At 41.1% G+C, this 21,623-nt stretch overlaps 1 protein-coding gene across 1 annotated transcript in view; it reads right to left on the reverse strand.

Annotated features, from left to right (window-relative positions):
- Positions 1–485: 485 nt before the first annotated feature.
- The window catches only part of EGF (epidermal growth factor), a gene marked incomplete at its 5' end in the record, with an annotated part of 55,126 nt that continues 33,988 nt past the window's right edge, over positions 486–21,623 (reverse strand). Inside the window, 11 exons of the mRNA XM_084203857.1 lie at positions 486–1,032; positions 2,475–2,577; positions 5,500–5,602; positions 8,285–8,452; positions 11,019–11,169; positions 13,279–13,398; positions 15,537–15,662; positions 16,670–16,786; positions 17,424–17,570; positions 18,018–18,167; positions 18,914–19,081. Coding sequence (XP_084059983.1) covers positions 809–1,032; positions 2,475–2,577; positions 5,500–5,602; positions 8,285–8,452; positions 11,019–11,169; positions 13,279–13,398; positions 15,537–15,662; positions 16,670–16,786; positions 17,424–17,570; positions 18,018–18,167; positions 18,914–19,081 — 1,577 coding nt within the window. The 3' untranslated portion in view covers positions 486–808. The remainder of the gene's footprint in view (positions 1,033–2,474; positions 2,578–5,499; positions 5,603–8,284; positions 8,453–11,018; positions 11,170–13,278; positions 13,399–15,536; positions 15,663–16,669; positions 16,787–17,423; positions 17,571–18,017; positions 18,168–18,913; positions 19,082–21,623) is intronic.

Raw genomic sequence — 21,623 nt, forward strand, 5'->3', positions numbered from 1 at the left:
TAGTGGATCAGGTTTTGGTGCCGGGCACACCTCTGTAAGACAAGGACAGCTCCAGCACATGCCTCTCCACAGGGCTGAAGGCAGACACAAACCCACTTCCTCAGCCCAGAAATAATCTTGTTATGCTCTGAAGGACCAGTGTAGGCTGGGAAAAAATGGAGGAATCACCTTTCCTCTCAAATGCTGTCCACGATTAATAACATGTGCCTGCAAACCATCCTCCAGGGCACAAAACCTGAGAAATTCAAAATCCTATTTGGTGCTTGCTAGACACAAGAACATCTCAGGTGGAATCCAAGAAGTTGCACTGGTCTTTCAGCAGCACTGAGGAGAGGCATATAGTGCCCATAAAAATCTTTTAATAGTAAGATAATTTTGAACTAATTTTTCTGCATTATCCTCCATTCTTGTTTCTCTGCAGCTGTCCCTGTGTTCCATTTTCTAGGCAGTTTCTAAACTCTCTGTGTGGGCACTACTTGCAACAAGCTCCCTTAGAAAATACTTATCACTGATAAATCACCCACTTGACTCTCTTCCTCCCAGTGACCTTTTAGCAGGCAGTTAATGAAGTTAGCAGCAGTGATACTTATAGAGTACTCACTGTCAACACGTTCCTCACAGTAATTCCTCCAAGCAGAGATGACAGGGAAGGAGTGGCAAAAACTCCGTTTTGTTCTGAATAATGGTGGGTTTTTTCTAAAGCAGATTTTAATTAAAAAAAAAAAAAAAAAAAGAGTGTTTCTTCAGTGTTTGTGAGTTCCCATCCTTTGCTGGCTTCCTCCTTTTCCCATTCAAACACAGACTGCTCCTAGTCTGGCTGCATCAGCAAGCTGGCTGGGGCAAGATTGCAAGTCTCCCTTTCTGGCAGGGGATTGGGATGGATGCTCCAGGGAGCCTGGGGAGAGCCCCTTGCCGCTGCTGGGGACTGGCGCGGTTTCTCACCAGCAGGACCCTCTTCTCGGTGGCCTTGCTCTTTCTCCTCTTCTGCCAAAGTCTCTGCTGCTTTGTCACATGTTACAGGCTGCTCTTCCTCTGGAGAAAACACATATGTATTACTGAAAGCCATTTGAAAAGATTCACTGCAGCTAAGCTGAAGGAAATGTAGTGGCAGCTTTGAGAGAAGAAAGCTGTGAAACAATGCACAGAATAAGGTTCAATACCTGACAGAAGAACAAAAAAACAAACCAAGTCAAGAACCTGCATCACATTTTAAAAAACGACTTGTCTTAGTCTAGATTCATGGTTTTCTCTTATAATACATAACAGAGAAAGGCGTGCCAAGACTACCTGCCTGGCAAAATTAAAATCTCTGGTTTAAAGTCAAAAGATCTTAGAATTATTTACTGGCATGGCATAAGAACTTCCTCTAACATGTTAAAAAAATTACCAGATTATTTACTCATCTTGTTGTCCAAGAGTGTGGAATCACTTCTGCTAAAATTTTAATGAAAAAAACAGACACCTGTCATGGGAAATTTTTGTTCCATACCTGCATCTGATAAAGCTGTAAATGAAAACAGAGTCTCCTAATGGGAAACATCAGTCTTCCTTTGCTGGACAGTAAGGTTCTACACATGTTCCCAATATTAGGGCATCTAAGTAAATGTGAGGCACATGTTCTACTGATGAATAAAGTGACTACTCAGTGTATGTCTAAGGACAAGACTGGCAATTCTGAAAATCATGCAAGATGCCTGGATGTGTTTGTATCCTCAAACATTTGCATTTGCATATTTCTAAGTGACTGAGGCAAACTGGCTTCTCTAGTAACTTCTGCAATTAGGAAGTATATATGGTAAATAAATGAAATGTCTTAGGGTATTAGTCTTTCTCCATTTGTTCTCACCATCTGAGCAATTATCAGATCCAGTTGCCACCTAGAAGGCAGTTGTTCCTAAAATTCAGAGTGGTGCAGCTGGTAATTTGAGGGCCATGGAAGCCCATTCTGTGCTTCTGTGCCACCTGCTGCCTTTGGACCAGTGACGAGAGGTGCATCTCCTCCATTCATCTTGTCATTGTTTAAGCACCAAACACTGCCCCAGCAGTCAAGCACCTTGTTTAACACAAAAAGCAGAGCTGCAGTTGCTGCCACGGGGTGAAACTTGGACTCCTCACACCACTCCAGTTACCCTGCCTGAACAAACAAGGACTGTCAAAGTGGACTGTTCCATGGACATCCATTCCCCAGCAGCAGGATGAGCATAACTTCACCTGCAAAGCTCTGAAGGTCCATGTTAATGCAAACATCTGATATTACTCTATCACAAGAATCCTCTGGCTTGTCCTGTGTGAAAGCACTGATGTAGTTTCTCATGATTAATCTGCAAAATATAGGAGTGAATGGTCTCTTCCCATCAATACAAACATGGGCTCTGCCAGAAATAAAATCTGGATTTCTCTGTCTCCTCTAGCAGCCACTGCTCCTGCTGGCACAAGGTGAGGAGAGATCTAATAAGGAAGGACATCCTACTCACCAGATTCTGAAGGACAGGCAAGATGAGGATCTGCTGTCTCACACTCAATTAGATCAACTGCTTTAGTCTCCAGAGAACTGTTACCCTCCTTAAAAACCGCAAACTGCAAATACATACAATATGCACAAAATATGCAGGGCCCAAATTAATAAAAAACAAATTGGTTTTCTGAAACCCAAGAGGAAAACTAAAGGGCCACACACACCAACCACAGAACAGGGAAAAAGTTCATCCTGGCTTCTGGGATGACCCCTCCCCCTGCAGGTAATTAAACATTTGAGTTGATGACAGCCCCAGTCTTTGGAAAGTACACAGTCTCAGTCTAGCTAAGAACTACTTTCTTGCTTTGCAAATCAACATTTCCAATGGCAAGGACAAAAGTTCATGAAAATCAACCCTCTCCATAGTACTGAGGGCCATTTTTAAAGTATTAAAGATATCTGCAGGAATCTAGACATCAGAAAACTCTGTCAAACACAGGGAAGGAAGCAAGTGTCCCTTCCTGGCTCTCAGCATCTCCTGCAGGGTGTGGTTCCATCACGCCACAGTGACAGTGAAAGGCAGAAGATGAGACCCCCTGGGGGGACATGCTGAAAGGACCAGGGGTAAAACAGAAAAAAATGGGGTAGAGGAAAGCAATGTGAAGCACTATGATGAAATTGTACAGAGGGAAAGATGAAAAACCCTTAAAGGGGGGAGGTTTAAAGAGCAGAGACAGGGAAGAAAACATCTGTAAATAACATGTTCCAAGCAAAGGACTGACAGATTCAGGGGTCCAGGTGGAAATCTGGTGGATTTATGTGGATAGAATACACATCTAGCAGGTGCATCTGTTTAGGCATCAGTTAATTTCTGTAAAATCTGTACTCTTACATCTGCTAACCCATATGTGACCGACCCCTGGCAGAGACACACACAGTTCTGCAAAATATATTTGACTGTGCAAAGCAAAACAGTTGGTGGATGAAAAGTCTCGGAACAGCATCAAAATCCAGGCACATGAAGAAGTCACCAAGGCTTACATTTCAGTAGGATTAACCCAGCCTGGCTTATGGAACTCTAATATGAATGGAAAAAAATATGCAGGCATACCTCAGCTATTTGCACCCTCACCTGGCAGAAAAGATGTAAAGGGAAAAGTGAATGACGCTTGGTCAATTTGTAGATACAGTTTCAGTATCATGATACCTAACTTCTGATGTGTGTGATAGCACAAAATCTTGTTATCCTCTGCATCAAGCCAGACAGGCAAGAACAAGCAAGTCTTTGCACTTTCTCTCAGCAGCCTCACAAATGAGCAGTGGCAGTGAGGACCACCAAAGGAGTGAAATTCATGGGCTCCTTACAATTCTGCTTACACAAGATACAGTCCCAATAGGAAGTCCTTTGTTAAGATCATTAACATTGTGTAGCTCAACAGTACCCAAAAACCTTAAAAGCTGAGCAGCTGTAGTTTTCTGCCCTTGATGTAGTATAACCTTTTTTTTTTCTTTTTTTTTTTTTTTTTTTTACATAAAGCTCTGCAATAACCTCCTTGAAGTGAATAGCACAAATGAACAACTTCCCACAGCTTTTTGGCAGCTCTAGATGTTCTGACCTGAGTGCATGCATGCATGAAGCCCTGGTGAACCCAACGATCAATGGCTACATCAGCACACAGAAAATCACATGCATGAAACCACAGCAATCGTTACTGAGTAAGCACCAGTAATTAGCAAAGGGTCAGTGATTTCCTCTTCCAGTGTGCAACAAGCCATTGCAATAAATTACTTTATTAATGTATTCAATGTCTCCTGGTGCACAGTGAAATGTAACACAGATGTATAGTAGATGTAAAAAGCTTGATTTGTTTTTGTTGATTCAGTCCATTGCTTAGCTGTTTAGTTATTTTATATACAAGCAAAAATGTCACTGGTGACCAGCATTAACTGCAGGGTCAGCAGAAGGTGGGGACAGAGCTGATGGGCTGCAGGCCTCATAGAGCACTGCTCCCAGGCAGTGAACTGTTCTCAGTCCAACAAATGTTTCTGCTTTTCTCAACTTCAGGTATTTTGCAAACTGCGGATTTTACTTCTGCTCGGGACAAATTATGGCATTGTCATTACCCAGCTCATTTGCTGTCCAATACCTGAAGGAAAGGCGCTGATAATAAAATGTGCATAAGAGTATGCAGCAGACCAGCTAAGGAACAATATGCCACAACCAGGGTCAGGTACTACCAACATATGTTTGACAGTGTGCTTCAGTGGCTACCCACTCACAAGTCCTGCCAGACACTCCCACTAAATCATTTGCAAGGCCATTCTAAGAGTCTCAGACTGAGCACAGAAGCAGCCACAGATGCAATTATGTCACTTGACAACTTTAAGTTCCAACTGCATTACACCCAGCAGTGTAATGTTATTCTAATGCCAGTCAGAACTAGATCCTTAAACCAGATTTTATAGGGCTAAAAACAGCCTCAAAAATGGCAACAGCCACAGGCCTGTACAACCAGACCATGTCGGCATTCTTACCTACACCAGTGCCAGATTGGAACTTTATATATCCTACCAAGCTGCCTGATAAAATCCTGGTTGTTTTTCTTTACAAGGCAGCAGCTTCTAATACAAGACATTTAATTTCATCAAACCTCAAAATAGAGTTCAACATCTCATGTAGCACACACAATACTTGGCTTCCAAGGAGGCTTTTTTACAGAGGGCATACTTTCCTGTGAAAATAACTGTGTGATATGCCATGTCATCACATTGCCATTTCCTTAATTTAGAACACAGTTCCCCAACTGTTGTGTTCAAAGCTAACAATAACACTGGCTAATGGTTGCAATACATCCAGGCAGCTGTGAACTTGGAGGGATAACAATGAGGTAAGATGAACTAGGGTTCACAGCAAAGCGCTTGATGACTCGAGCAGTTATTTAATGTATTTAAGATGTGAATCATTTGATGGATAATCTCAAGTGGATCCCTAACACTCTTTGATCCTTCCTGATTCCCTCTCCACTCCACATTAATATGGTTACCAGAGAGTTGTTGCCAGTAGGTGTTACGCTCTCGTTGTCAGCACGGCTGCTGGCAGCTCTTATCGCTTCTGCGCAGAGATTCTTCTTATACAAATTCTGACTTCTGCAACAGAACAAAAGCTGAAGCCAATTATTTTGCTTTGAGAGGAACAGATGCTTTTTTCACACTTTATCCTATCAGTATTCACAGAAGTACATCTATTTTGTTTTCTCTCACTGGTTTGTGTATTGCTATCCATTACGAGACAGTGGTTAAAACAAATAGCTTGTCAGAAAAAGAAGTCAGTAAGAAGTGCACAAATGCTTGTTCCAATGTGCCATCTGTAAAGGGTCATTCATTGGAATGAACAATAGCCCTCATAATTTTAACTAGACCCTTCCATTTTCTTACATCATTCTATTCATAATACATTTATCTTACAAAGATTTGTTTCAGCCAATGCAATGAAGAGTGTTTGTGGGTGAAGCTCAGAAATAAAAAGCTGACTGTATTTTTGTACACTGATGGTAGCTACAATTATGAAAGTCACTTTTGTATTCATCTGCATCATTTATGCAAAGCAACAGTTTCAGAAGTTACTGTGAAATAAACAAACTGAAAGTCTCAAAAAGCTTGGAAATAAGCTCTTCCACCAAAAAATTCATGACCCACAGAATCGGCTTTAGGGAAAAAGCTATGAGTACAATCTGGAGCTAGAAAAGGTATGAATAATCAGCTCTAAGAGGCTTCTTCCATAAATTCAAAGACTGTACTTTTTGCAGTCAAACAGTAATCACTTATAAGGCAGTATTAAAAGCCCATATAGGCCCAAAGAAAAAAAAATGGTTTACTTCTCTTGAGATCCAAATCAGCATATCTTTATTCACTTTACAAACACATTTTTGCCCTTCTAAGCATCACCTAAAAAAATTAATGTTAGAGTCTTCAAATTCTGGAAGTCTGAGTTTATAACATCTTTTCACTTGATCTATTTTAACTAAAATTTAGTAGATATTTACCAACAAAAAAAAGGAATGTTATTTTTAGTTAGGAACTTTCCTTTTATTTCTACATAGCTTTTATATACTAAGTGAGAAAGTTCACATGGCATAATTATCATATATTGCTGCCTTCATGAAAATACAATGTAAATAACTGTTGCTTTGTGTGGCCTTGGCCAGCTGAGGTGGAAGAATTGTCGGTATTGAATCTATGATGCAGGTTTGGCGCTTTTTTTTGTGGAAAAGAGTTGTTTCTTTCCTTTCCAAGAAAGATAAGAAACTTGGCATGCTATACAGTCAGACTTCATCAACCTAACATTAAGAATCACACAGTGCTCTTCAGCAGACAACAGTGATTGAGCAAACCAACACAACTCTGCAGCACACTCGGCCTTCAGTTCCCACATTTTCAAATTGGCAGGTGTAGACTTCCATCTTCATTTCCTTCAATTAAAAGGAGATTGGCATCTCCTTTTTGCAGGGGAAGGAACAGGACTATCAAAGACTTAATCGGTGCATTTTGAAATACAGTAGATTATCTGAAAAAGTGGTATAGCAATTTTAACCCAAATACTGCTTCCCAGATTCCAGTTAAATAGGGATTTTAGATCAGCAGTTTAATTTTGATCTGGTTATACTAGTAATTGCTGCAGTTCAAACTCAGTCAAGTGTGTAATTGAAAACCTGTTGTTGTGGTAAATAGTTATATTGATCAAAAGCATTCGACAAGAAAGAAACATAAATCTGGGAGAAATTACAAAAGAGAGAGGAAGGGAAGAAATTTAATATTTCATACCTTTAAACAAATCATATTCTGTCTATTTTTCATAAGACAAGATATGAAATATATGAGAAATATAAGAATCTCACAATTTTTCTGTTCTTTATATATCCACTGATTGAAATCTGAACCCCAGGTTATGAGAAAAAAACAGGGTGCACTTAGCTTTAATTCTGGACTCCTATCACTAATTAATAGAAAATGAGAAATCTTGCTGCTCCCCTACTCTTGTGGACCAAATATGCCAAGAACCAATAAATAAAAATAAAATATACTAGCTTCCATAGTTAAATTCTTTTGTAGCTTAACTTTTTATGTCTAGGAGACTCTAATTTTAAAATTGACCTAAACCACTAACAAAAATCCTGCATTTGAATCAGCCTCTGAGAACAGCTGTCTGCCAAGGTCATGACCAAAAGACTCTAGCTTAAATGCTTAATACTTTCCAGTCAAAGGGACACCGATGACATTTCATTTCACATCAGACTGGGTTCTTAAATAGTGACCGTTGGAATTCTTTCTGCCACAGGAAGAATCCCAAATCTGTGCAATTCATTGCAGCCATGGAAAATGCCAGGGAGTACTTTTACAGCAGATGTGCTTAGACTCACTCCCCTGATTTTACTCTCTCTACTGCCAGGAAAACTGTTTCCATGTTCCCTGCTGGAAGCATCACTCTGTAAGTTTACCTTGGGAAGGTTAGTAGGCAAAGAAATTTTCAGGTGGAATTCTATGCTGGGGAAACAAAAGCCAACTCATGGAATAGCTGGCAGAGAAGAGCCAGCCCCCACCATGAGAATTTCAGCCATCTAGAGGTGTGAAGGGAAACCCAGGAAGAAGTTTGGCATGTTCCTGAGCTCCAGCAAGGTCTGCTCTCCTTCCCTCCAGACACGTTCGCTCACTAACTCCAACGTGAGTTCTGCGGGCAAGGGACATGCCAGAACTTTCTCTGTCATTCCCAGAGCCGTTACTGAAAAGGAAAAGAGCAGGGGCAGCTCGTGTCCTGAGCCCCCGGCAGCATACCTGCGGCAGTAGGCGGCCAGCGCGGCCAGCAGCAGCAGCAGCAGGGCCAGCGCGGCGGCCCCCGCGCTGATGGCGATGCTCCGCGCCTTGGCCCGGCCGGCGCCCTGCTGCTCCCACCACTCCAGGTCGCTGAACTGGCAGCGCTCGCCCACGTAGCCCGTCACACAGCTGCCAAGGAAAGAGGGACACGCTGAGCGGCGGCAGGGCGCAGCCCCAGACCCCTCCACCCATCACCTCGCGTTGATGCGCCCCTGATTGCCGCTACAAGAAACATCTGGCTCACTTTAGCGTGGGGAAGACAAAATCATTTTAAAGGTATGCGGCTGAAACCTGTAGAATCCAGTATTAAAAGTCTTTTTATTTCTCTTTTTTTTCCTCTTTTTTTTTTTTTCCTGTACTGTTTTTTTTCACTGGTATTGAATTGCCTACAGAATTATACAGAGAGGTTGTCATTACCAGATCCCTATGGGTTAAAAAGTAGGAAAAAAGTTTCTTAGATCCTGTAAATCCTGCTGTGTGATTAGTGTTTCCCTAGGATTTTCCATTAAACTTCTTTCAGCAGCAAGCTTCCCTTTCTTTAAAGTAGGCAGGACAGGAATGACTTATATTTTCAGAGTGACTTGATTAAGAGAATCAAATTTTAATCTGAATCTTTACTGTAAAATTAAAGATGAATGTGTTTAAAAAGCCCATGCATGAGAAATATCTTCATTTAGAAATATCTTCAAAACTTACTTTGAATATAAGCTTCTTCTGAAGATACTTTTTGTTTATTTGATTGGTTTTACCATTGCAAAACTCAACACAGAAATACCCTATCGATGCATGAAACCCTCAAATCAAAATTACCAGAAAGTGAGAAATACATCAAAAAATAATCTCAGCCTGGTTTTACTACACAAGGCAAGACATAAATAATAAATGGAAAAAATGAAAAGTCTATTCAGTTCATAACAATCCCCCAGCAATGTAGGCTCAACTCATCTCAATTCTAATTGGTCTCGTTTTACTCAAGTCCAAGAGCTAGTCCAAAGAAGAAAAAGAAGCAGGATTTGACCTGCAGCAGCTTTTACCCAATGTCATGAAAACGTTATATCAGCATTCATTATTAAGTCAGGCACAAGCACTCTCATTCTGTTAAAATTTAGAATGCATGTGCGCTGGAAGGCAGAAAAAATGCTAATTTTTTAATGTTAAATTACAGCGAATTCCAAACATGCTGTCAGATTTGCTTTCTAGGTATGATCTTTTATTAATTAAAATACAAATCGCATTTGGTATGTGGTTTTTGCTGGATAACATTTTTCCATTCCTTCCCGTCGGGAGTTAATCCATCAGAGCCTACATGAATGAATGCTGCCATCTAGCGAGGGTTCAGCGCGGACAGGCTCCAGCAGCGCCCGCACACAAATCCCAGCACCGTGGGTAAGCAAGGTTGCTCTCACATTTTTTGACTGATTCCGCTTCCAAAACTGAAAAATATGTACATTTCAATTCTCGTTATGCACTAACACCTAACAAATAAAAGAAAAAAAAAAAAGTGATCCAATTTGAAAGTTCTACAGGCCTAGACTCTTCGAGAGAAGAAATTTCTGAGGTGAAAAAAAATAGCTTACTCTGACTCTTAAAGTTCCACTAAAAATTCAAAGCCAGAGATAGGTACTTCAGAAAGTACCAGAGATGACCATGAGTCTGTCTCCTGTAATGTCTTTGCCCAAGGGCTGTGCTGAGCTCAAGAGATCCACAACACAAAGCATTGATTTCATGAGACACTTTCCTTTCATATTCTTACAGGTACAGAGGTCTGTAGGCAGGGGAGACCACTCATGCTTCAAAATAGGAAAGCCTGAGACACAGAGAGAGATTTTCCTGCCCTAGAACAGCATCCAGTCCTCTCTTACCACCTGTGACCCTGCGGGAGGAGGCAGGCTTTGGATTTGTCCCATTGTAAAGATTTTATGCTTGATTTTGAAGAAAGATTTTGAGTACAGCTTCAGCTATAATCAGGTTACAGATTTAAATGCCAGCACTAATTGTTTTGAAGAAATGATTACCCCATGGGACTAGGCTGTCACACTGACCAAGCCAAGGCTGACTTCTGGAGAGATGAGATTCTCCTTGCTTTTATCAGTACCTGCATTTGGGGAACCCAGAATTTGGCTTCACAAAAATATTGACAGGGTTAAAAACATCGACACCGGAAGCAGGTCTCAATTTTGAGGTCACATTGTAACTCTCCCTGGTTTTAAGAGGGCAATTATGTCCTACTCCTTTCTGCCTTCCTGTAATAGAAGATGCTGACACCAGAAGGTTGCTCCCTGGCCCCAGTCAGAGAAGACAGGACAGAGGTGTCCTCTTCCATCCCAGTGAATGCTACACATGAACAGCAAGGCCAACAGGGAGGTGCAAGTCAGCAGGACATGTACAGGAGACAGAGAAGGCACTTCTTTCGAGTAATTTAACAACTTACCTCCCATTTCCAAAGTAAAGAATCAAGTGCTTAGGGAACAAATCCAATCCTTGCAATATTAATTGCAATGGGCATGAATGGAGTGGCCATGCACCAAAAATTACACTGATCACTTACAGGAAAGAGGAGATTTGAATGCTAATGAGGGACACGAGGGATGAACAGATCATTCATGGACAAACCCTTCACTGCCTGCAGTAAACTGAGGGTAGCATTCCAAGGGTGCCATTCTTCAGCAGAGAAAATACACATTTCTGCACTTACTTGCAGGCATAGTCTTGCAGGTCAGAAACATAATTGCACACTCCACCATGGAGGCAGTATGACTCGTAGGAAGGAGGACACCCTACAACATCACCTTGCACAGCCTTTGTAGGGTGCTCACTGCTGACAGCAGCGGGGGCAACAGTAGATTCTGAAACAGAGGGTTTCACAAGGACATCTCAAACCTTTGGCCTCATTGGCAACATAATCTTACTAAAGAGTTCCAGAACTTCAAGGTACTAAACTAAGTAAAAATATCCAATTTCTATTAATTACTTGGTTTTACCTATTTTCTTATGTTGTTATCAAACTTAGGCAAGTAGAAATATGGATAAAATTACTAAATATTATATAGTGATATGGAAATATTATTTATAAATAGATATTATTTATTATACTTCATTATTTATAAATATATAAATATTAATTTATCATATTATTAGTATGATACAATAATATCTTAACATCTTTATATAATAATATAATATACAAATATCTAAATATTTTAGATTTACTGTGACAAACCTACAGTGATTGAGTTCTGTGTGTTTAGATGTATGAGCCCAGCCCTGAAGAAAAACTGCACCAACTGTCTAGGTGCTTACTCTGAAATGATTTTTCCAACTTATGCAGCTTTGACATATGGTAAATCTCTACCATGCATAAATCACCAGAGTGAGAGGCAGAGGTGAAGGGTGACTGTATTTCATGCACTTGGATCTCAGACTCAGAAGCTTTCACAAGAAACTTGTCATTCTTATGCAGATGGTTTCTACTCCGCTGCCATTCAGTTAATTGCACCTATGTGTGATGGCAGCTCACATTTTTTACTCTTTCAGGATAGCTCAGGTACAGATAAGAGCATCACTGGGGAGCAGGGAGCCCTATGGTTCTGCCAAAGTGTTCTGCAGCCTGCTCTGAATCACATTTGCTGCCACCTACACACCTATCCAAACTTGCCAGTTTTAAAGGTAGCACGAATATCTCTGCACAGCATGACCACAGTGCAGACGTGCCCTTACAGAAAAGGAGTGCTTTCAGGCCTACTTTGATGCTACAAAAAACCTGTAGGTCAGAACAAAACAGCTACATGGCAAAGAAATTCTGGCAGTATGGATTAGCAGAGACACACCTAATCATTCTCATACAATTATGGGGTCAGTTCTATGACTCACACCGGTTTTATTGCAACATGACCTTCAATGACATTTGGGTTTTAAAGTTTCATTTGCAGTAGAGCTGCCATGGCAAAGAGCCTGAATGGAAAGGGATGAATGATTATAGTGAACCCCAGGTGTGCATGCATTCAGCAAAGAAAATTTCATCTTGCTAAAAGAGCTTATTAGGCAAAGAGATAAAACAGCGTGTTAACATCTATAAAGACATGGGATCAGACTGACACACGAGGGACCTCGGAAACATTACTTCCAAGTCATGCATCATTTAAAATCATCATTTCCTGAGTGACACCTGAAACTACTGAAAGATTAAGTGACTGAAATGGGAGTGGGAGTCCTGATAGGTATTCTATTTAAGAAAACCATAATTTCCTTGTTTTTCTGAAGAAACAGTTCTTTGACAATGTCCCTCCATAGTCAGAAAGTCACTCAATCTTGGGTAAAATTCGCCCTGACCAAGAAGGTTGACACAGAGTAAAAGAATGAGGCACTCTCATTTTCAGAGAATGCTGCTACCTCATTGAGGCACCAAAATGAAGGTCAGATAGTCACTAGTGCTGAACTTATAGGAGTTCCCTTCAGTAAATTGATAATCAGATTTTCTAAGGAGTTTCAGAGCCCTTTTGAACAATTAGTGACTGGAACTGAAAGAGAAGCTTATACAGAAGAATCAAATGGCACTTAAATCATGTGCATTTCCTCTGCTAGCCTTCTGCAAAGTAACAGAAGGCACGGGGAGCTTGAAAAATGGCACAGACTGAAATTACCCTCAAAAAATGTTACTTCCAAGGAGCATTTACTTCTGCTATTGATTGTAAATGACATTTGGCAGATTTGTTGGTACATTTACATAGCAAAAAATTTACATTGAACCTTAATGTACATATTTCCTTACTAAACTTGGTCTGTTCTCTTTAGTTCACCACAAAACAGCCTCCTAAAGGCAATGCTAAATGGATCCACAGTCTGGTCAGGATGTTACTCTACATGGATGAGTTAGTCTCCAGGTGTAACAATTTATCCAAGGACACAGATCTTAATTTAGGGCCACTTTGCTTTATTTGCTGACTCCGTTTACTCACGGCAACCGTCGCCAGTTCCAGAAGCATGATCAGCACACGAGCAAGTGAAGTTTCCTTCTGTATTTGTGCAGGTCATGTTCTCTCCACAGGTGTGGGACCCCGTCTCGCACTCATCAATATCTGTCACCCAAAGAGTCTGCAGTTAGAAGAATGAAATGCCTCAGAGCATCGGCTAAAAGGACAGCAGCAGCAGCACTGCTCTCCCCAGGCAGTGGGGAAAAGTACCAGAGAGCTCTCCCTCTGCAAGTATGCCTTCATGGAAAGCCCAATGGAAAAGCAACCAGCATACTTCCTATAGCAAGAGCATGCTGTGCTGCTGCAGAAACTCTCCGCAGGGAGAAGGAGGGAAAGGCTCCCCCATGAAATGTAACAAGTGCAGCAGAGTTGAAGAGGAGACTTGCTTGTACCAGATGTATTCTCCTGGCATTGCTAGTCCTAGCTTGCAGCCTGGATCCATATGTTGGCATTCTTGCAGAAGGGTTTGGGAGGGGAGAGCTGCCCACTCCTGTACCACCCACCTAGTTCAGCCTAACAAGAGTTTAGGCAGAAAAAAAGTGTCTAGAAACCTACATGTTTATTCAGTTTGTGTAAACACTTGTGAGGTTTTGAGTGACTGTGAAGAGGCTCCCTGACTACAAGGGTTTCCAGGCTCAGAGACCATGTTAGATTCACACACATCTCTCACCCCTATTCTGCTGCACACCCTCCTCCTGCCCCCACACCTTCTCTCCCAAGCCCATGGCAGCAGCTCCTGCCAGGCTGGCCACCTGCACCTTGCTAAGTGCCAAAGCACCCCCTCAAAGGTGAAACCTTTGGTTCACACCACAGAGTTTGGGAGCTTCTAATTCATTTTATGAACCATCAGCAGAATAAATGTGCCAGGTCTACTTTGGGGAATCCCAGATCTGCTACCCCAGTTTTTGTGAAATGATTGCTTAAACTGCTTAGAATTTTTCAGCAAAATTAACACGATCTAGCTCAAAACAGTATAGAAAATTCAGAGCACTTAAAAAAAAGGGGGGGATGAAAGGGGAACAAAACTGCTGCAGCATATCTCAAGAAATGTGATTTCCCTAACACCACATGAACTCCTCGTGTGCTATCACTGAACATACCATCACATTCCTGGACACTGCGCATGCATGCAGGTGCTTACGACTGAAGCACAAGGTCACTTACCAATTTCTGGCTTTCATAGTACATTTAAAGTCATCAAACACAAAATTAGTTTCATTTATGCTTACATCTTAGTAATACTACATCTTTTATCAGCTGAGAATCTATTTTCTGGACTTAAGGACTTCAGGAAAATAATAGACTGTTTTTCAATGACAGTGGAAGGTACTACATCCTGAACAACTATTCCACAGTATAGTGGTAAATAAGACAGTAAGAGCCCAGGGCTGCTTGAGGACTTGCCTTCTATGTTGTACTGGGTCAACAAGAGGACCTTGTCACCTCTGAGTGCACTTCCATCTGCACTTCCAAACACCCTCAAAGACATGAGCTCTGACTCTGCCGCCTGCAGGCAAAAGGCCTTAATTCTTCTGCCTGTGATACTTTCCACATTCTACCCATAATAATGATATTGTTTTTAATTTTTCAGTCATCCTAATCAGTGTTGAAGAACCCAGTCCAGTAAAGATTATGTAAGAATTAGTTCAAACTTATTTGGCTTTGAATTAGGCTATAAAGGAAAAAAGTAAAAGAAAAGAACAAAAGAGAAGGCAAGACTCTCATAAAGCTCTGCACAAATTGTGTGCTAGTCAAATACTGGAGAGAAAAAGCTTCCTGTTCATATTTACCACTAAAATGGATTAAGAATTTAAGAGACGTAGGGAATGAACTAAAGACCTGGCATTAGAGCTGGATGGGAAAATCAGTGGGTCTGATTATTAACAAGACTCTAAATGTACTCAAGTTGTCAGTGTCACACCTTGAACCTCATGCCTATTAAACAGACCTGGAATTATTTGATGAGTATTATGACACACTCAATACCTGCTTTCGTTTATATTCATGGCAACGATTTCCAATAAAGCTCTACTGCTTCACCTCCACTTCCCCCCTCCTCCTCTCTCTCCCTCTACAGCCACTAAAAAGAGTGCAAACACTGAGAGGAGATATTCACTGACAATTACAAGCTTTGCATATTGATCAATTGCTGATGTTACCTCCCTTCAGACAGGGAGGATGGAACCAGAGGCAGAAATACCTCAGCCTTGCAGACAGGGCAGAGCCCTCACCCGTGCCCCTACCATGGCAGTGGACTCCATCTCCAGTGTAGCCTTCCAGGCACCTACAGACGTAGCCCCCGTCCGTGTTGATGCAGTCGGACACGCTCCGGTTGCAGCGGTCGGCGCGCGCCGCGCACTCGTCCACGTCTGTGGGACACAGCAAGGGACAGCACGGTGGGTCAGGAGCCAGCACATCAGTCAGTACACTGGGACATCTGCACCATGCATCTCCCTCACGCTCTGCTGTCACTTGGCACTTGTGCACGTGAAGCAAATGGGAAGAGAAGGACTTTGTGGTGTTTTTTGGTATGAAGTTTGGTGGGGGGGGGGTTCTAAAATCCAAGAGAGTCAACAAAACGATATCACAAATACCATTTGCTTAAAAAAACCAGGAAATTATCTGATTCAAAAATAGCCTTATGTTATAGAATCATATAATCTAATAAGTTGGAAAAGACTTCTAAGAGCATTTAGCGACTTTGTTTTATAAAAGAACACATAGGCTTAAAAAAAGAAAAAGTACTACAGTGGAAAAAATGTGTGCCCATTTCAGCTTACAATTTTTTCCCTTTCCATACTAACACAGATTCTTCTGAGTCTCTTCATGCTTAGCCACCAAATGGTATTTTTTTTTTCTAACATCTTCCTCTCTTGACCTTTGTGAGAGCAAAACAGTTATTCCATTTATGTTGCAATCAGGACCAGAAACTTAAAACCACCCCAAGCAATGTTTTACGTGGCTGTTGGAGTCTTTCTAGTGCTTGAAAGAAAGTAGAGCAGTACTTTTATATAAATATTACATCAGGAATACTAATTTTGAAGAGATTCCTTATGTCTAAATCATACATTAATTATCATGTCTATGGACTGAGCGTTTATAATTAGTCAATTTCTACAAATAAATACATTATACTTTCTATTATCCATGCTATTGCTTGTTAATATTAATAGGATTAACACTCCTGGCTCAAAGGGAAAAAAAGCCATGTGATAATTAGCCATTTCATCTCACATGCTTTCTGCTCATCATTCCTGTCATACTATTGACCTTTCTCGGCCTCACACAGCGGAGCTGCCAATGTGAAAGGAGATGGATTTTCTTCCTCCCCCCCAGTCTACAATTTTTAAAAAGTTATAATAATGTTTTTTATTACCATAGCATGATTTCCCCTTCCTGGTAAATCCTTTCAAACACTGGCACATAGCACCATCTTCCAGCAAAACACACTCTGCATTGACATAACATTCTAGCGCCGTGCAATCATCTTCATCTAGAGCATCAGCAAAACAAAACAAAAACAAACAAAAACATTAGATGTATTTGGAAATATCAAAGGAGGTAGTGTATATCTCTGTTACAGAAAAACAAACAAAGAAAACCAGAACATACAGTCAAAGTTTGAAAATTAGCTCTCCAGGATTAATAATGACAAGCCAATACAATCACTGCAGCTGTTCTCTTTGTCTAGATGGAGTTGACATGTCAGTATCAGGATTTCTGAATATTTTATTCAAAACCTATTGCAAAAGTTAATGATTTAGTGTCATCAAAGATATGTAGAATTTAATGGGGCTTTTTTACCTTTCTTAGAGGAAAGCAGTATACTTCAAAAACCTAAGGGAGGGACTTTCTCAAGTGTTCCAAATCAGAAATGTTTGTTCTCTAGACCAGGATAATATTATCAAAAATTTTTTTATATAGCCAAGGAATAGAGACACAAACAAAAAAAAGCAGTCCTACCTGGAATAATTGCACAGATCCAAGTTCTTGTTAGAAGCTTAAGAGCGTGAATACCACCAGTCTCAACAACAAACATTTCTTTCTTTAAGGTCTATTACTTCTTTCTGCTCTATAAACCTGTTCAGAGCCTCAGAGTAAGCATAAGGAAGACAACCATCAGACTATACCTGATACCATGATTTCAGCTGTAAAAGAAATTATTTTCTGCTTTTCCCCATTGTCTGCATCCTTAAAAATCCCAGCACCCCGTGTGCTCTGGAGCACAGTCTCTGGTGGTGGCATTGGCATTATCTCCTTGTGCACAGAGACACTTCCTGAAAAAGACAAGAAAAAAATGACATGGACTATTTAAATCTACTGAAATAGCCATCTGATTTTCAAATACTTGTGTATTTTCCAATAATCATGGTGGTTTCCTTTTAAAATAAGCATCAGCATCCTCTCAGGCTAACCTGTTTCTGGCGTCAAATTATTCCTAAAAGCACTGACTGGTGAGTTTTCTCAAATACAAAAGAGAAGAAATGTGACTCATTGCTCACAATAATTGTCTGCATGGCACACACTTTCTTCACTGCTAAAATGCCAGGGAAAAATTAGAGTGTTCAGACAACATGTCTGTTGCCTTGTTGTCCCAAGGACAAAATCCCAGCATTTTCATTCTTCAGAGAAATCATCATTCCTTATGTTAGAGCAGGTGGATTTTTCCAGGATCTTCAAGGGTTTGAGGAGGGGGGACCTTTTTGGGAACTGGAGGACTGTACCTGCTGTTGAGTTGGAAGAATCCAGAGCATGACAGGATTTTCCACCTTGAGTTTTCACAAATCCTGGATAGCACTTGCAGTGGACAATTCCAAAACTGTTTTCACAGATCTGATCACAGCCTCCATTCTCATAAAGGCAAGGATTTGCCCCTAGTGAAGAAAAACAGGAAAATTAACAAGCTGCTTCTTCAGTAAACACCTCTGTTTAGATATGCAAAGTTGAAGCAGTTGGGAAAAGAAAAAGGGCTGACAAAAACTAGAATATAATTTTTTTTAATATAATGACAAATGCATATAGTAAAGCATAGATATTATCACTTAGCCCCTGTCAGGAAAAGAGATTCATGTACTCTGTATCTAATGCATGTACTACATTTTTAATTTCATTTCCTTTATTGTTTCTCCTTTGATATTTAGAGACCTAATATTTCAAGGACATAAGGAACCCATGATTACCTTCTCTCAATACTGGTCTGTTGAATTACTCATTTCTGCTTACAGGGAGACTGTTCCCGACAGAAAATCAAATTATTTGATCAAAAACTAATAAATCTCACAAAATCTTTCCCTGTGTCATTTGTTATTAAGGGGGAGGGGGGGGGCGGGGGGTGTGGTGCTAATAGACTAGGATAGACTAGGATAAATAGGAATTAGAAGACTGTGGTAGCCCCATGGCAATTGATCAGCATCTATTCTTGGGCATGAGCATAAATCTGTCAGCATTCCTGGATTCCTGGGACACATGCCCAGATGATGCTTTCAATAAATGCCAGTCTGACTATGCAAGGCTTTTTAAAGAGCCTATTTCTGAGAAGATAATCCTCTACCCAGGGACATCTATTCTACTGGTATCAAGGAGGCTGGAAGGGAATGACTGCTTGATTTTTGCAGTGTACCTGGTTTCGCCAAAGGATGAGCTACAACCACTGATGAGGGTCTCAGCATGCTGCCTCGCAGACGTACCCTGTTTTGGCCGGTCTTCTTGTCCACCCTCACCAGGGATGGCCTAGCCCAGTCAGAAAACCACAGGTGGTCCTCAAACACTGCTACAGCAAAAGGGTGCCCTACAAAGACATTAGGTTTGTCATTTCCACATCTGCAGAACGCACGCAAAAACTCTGCAAAGGAAAGCATTATCTGCAAATAGATCAACTTCTAACAGGGGCTTGGCCACAGCCAGTGCTCCCGTTCACTTCCCATGGGGAGGGGTAAGATTTCATGAGCTGTCACTGTCATATTTTCTGAAAAATCCCTTCACCAGGATTTCTTCTCCTGGGAAGCTGAGAAGCCTCAGAGAAAAAGAAAAACAATATTATTTCCTTTGCTTGTCCTGTGTTCTGCTGCTTTGGAATGTGGTTGGAGATTGTTTATCCAACATGTGAATTGTTTTTACTTAATGACCAATCCCCATCCAGCTGTGTCAGGACTCTGAGGAGTCAGTCAGGAGTTTTTCATTAGTATCTTGTTAAGCCTTCAGTAACTATCCTTTCTCTATTCTTTAGTATAGTTTTAATATGGCATTCTTTAATAAAATAAAGTACATAAAATAATAAATCAGCCTTCTAAGAGTCAGATTCTCAATTCCTCTTTTGTCCTGGGGACCCAGAAAATACCACAATGAGCAATGGACCACAGGCAGAGGTTGCTTGTGCTCTTAGCAAGGGAGGTTGGGACACTTGCCTGGCTCAGTACACGCTCTATGCTTCTGGTGACTTCCAACCAGATCTACTTCACGAGATGTTTCTACCTCACACATCATCATTTCTTGAGGCAGCCTTGGGACTCTAGTTTCAGAACTGGAGTGCCTCCCTCCTCTGCCCCGACGTGGCCTGGCAGAGAGCTGCTGGAGCACAGCCCCTTTTGCAGTCTGCGCAGTACAAGCAGGAGAGGAGCTCATGGCACGTGTCATCCTGCGAAGCATCCTGGCACGGGGCAGCCACTGACTCCTGCTAGGGCCCCAAAGCCAGTGTGTGGCCTCTGCAAGGGCCAAAAGTACACACAAGTGCAATGCACAGGGGCATACAGCCAGCTAACATAAACCACAGGAGGCCAAAGGTCATCCAGGTAACTTCCTCTCTTTTCACTGATGACAACAGGATCCTAGACACCAGCTTCAACCAGGCTCCTAGCAATAACAGGACTAATTGTAGCTGCAAGAAATTCCACCCCAAGTTCAGACCACAGGAACTTTCCTTGGTAGCACAATATAGGAAAACTCAGATCCCTAGTTACACTTCCAGAGATAAGCTCAGCAATTCAGAATCCAAAGGGCAATTTCGTATAAATAATGGCAGACATAAAGATCTTTACAAAATGATTCTGACTCTTTTGAATCTCTCATGATAGAAAATTGTCATGAGTCCACATGGGACTATGCATTTTTGTATACACTTAGAAATCTCCTGCTTTCAAAGTAGCCTTTGGGCAAGCTTTTTGCAATGGAAGGTAAGAACACATGCTATTCTTCCATGGATGTACACCTGGCTTCAGAGTGGATGCTTCCTGGCTGAAGCAGGTTTGCTTTGTTGTGGTCCCTAGAGCCCCAGTGGCACTGCACTCTACCACTGCAGTCTGAGCCCCTCTGAAAGGTATGTGTTTTAAGCACATGCTTTTTGTGGTCTGTGCTTTTACTTCTTGATGTAGACCTCAACTAGGTAGTGTTTAATTTCAGTAATGAAACTGGGATCCCAACTTGTATTAAATTAAAAAAAAAAATTAAAAATCAAAGGCAAGCAAACAAGAAAACAAAACAACAGCTAACCAGTACAGATAACAATTAATTAAAACCCTGGGGAAGGAGTATGTGTTGGTATTTCTTAAATTAACCTCACAAATAAACTGAAAAAAAATAGTCCTTTAAAAAATTTCTAAGACACTGTGTAAGTGTTCTTTAATGTTATTTGAAGAGTGTATTATTGGCACCTAACTACCTCCACTGACCCATACTTAATTACTGATCTGGGTTCTTACCCTTTCTTCCCATTAAATTTGAACAACTAGACCAAGATCTAGTTACTGTCCCCAAACACCAAATATTTCCTCACAGTTTTAGGATCTGTAGTTTGCCCTATTCACAAACAGCACCACGCTTTGACCAGCACTTTATTAGCCTCTTATTTTGTGAATACATTAAGGTTTAAACTCAGAAGCCTAGTGTCAGTCAGTGGAGAGAGCAGGAACAGCGCAAATGTGGCTCACTGCATAAACAAAAGGGATGGTTGTGTTCTTCATTGCCTTGGGCAGGCTGTTATAGGCTGTTGTACTTACAGCTGAAAATGGGCTTAAGGTGGAAGAGCAGAAATAATTTACCTGTTTTGCAGGCAGCTCTACTGGACGAGCTCTCAGTACAGGGGCACTAGAGGGAGCTGCTGTAATAAAAATTCATGTTACAGCAGAACACCTATGAAGAGGTGCCACCTTCCCGTCCTACAGTGTACAGCTGTTCAACAACAAAAACTGAATTCTAGTCTTTACTAACAGCATTAGCAAATGATCAGGACATGCTTCTGTAAATTCATACAGACCCTCATCTCTTTCACTTCCTTGCATACAGATGTTCATGTCCTTTTCTCTCACCTCCAAACAGCTGTATCACTCACTGCTCCT

This window comes from Fringilla coelebs, assembly GCF_963513975.1.
Source record: "Fringilla coelebs genome assembly, chromosome: 4".
Classification (NCBI taxonomy): Eukaryota; Metazoa; Chordata; class Aves; order Passeriformes; family Fringillidae; genus Fringilla; species Fringilla coelebs.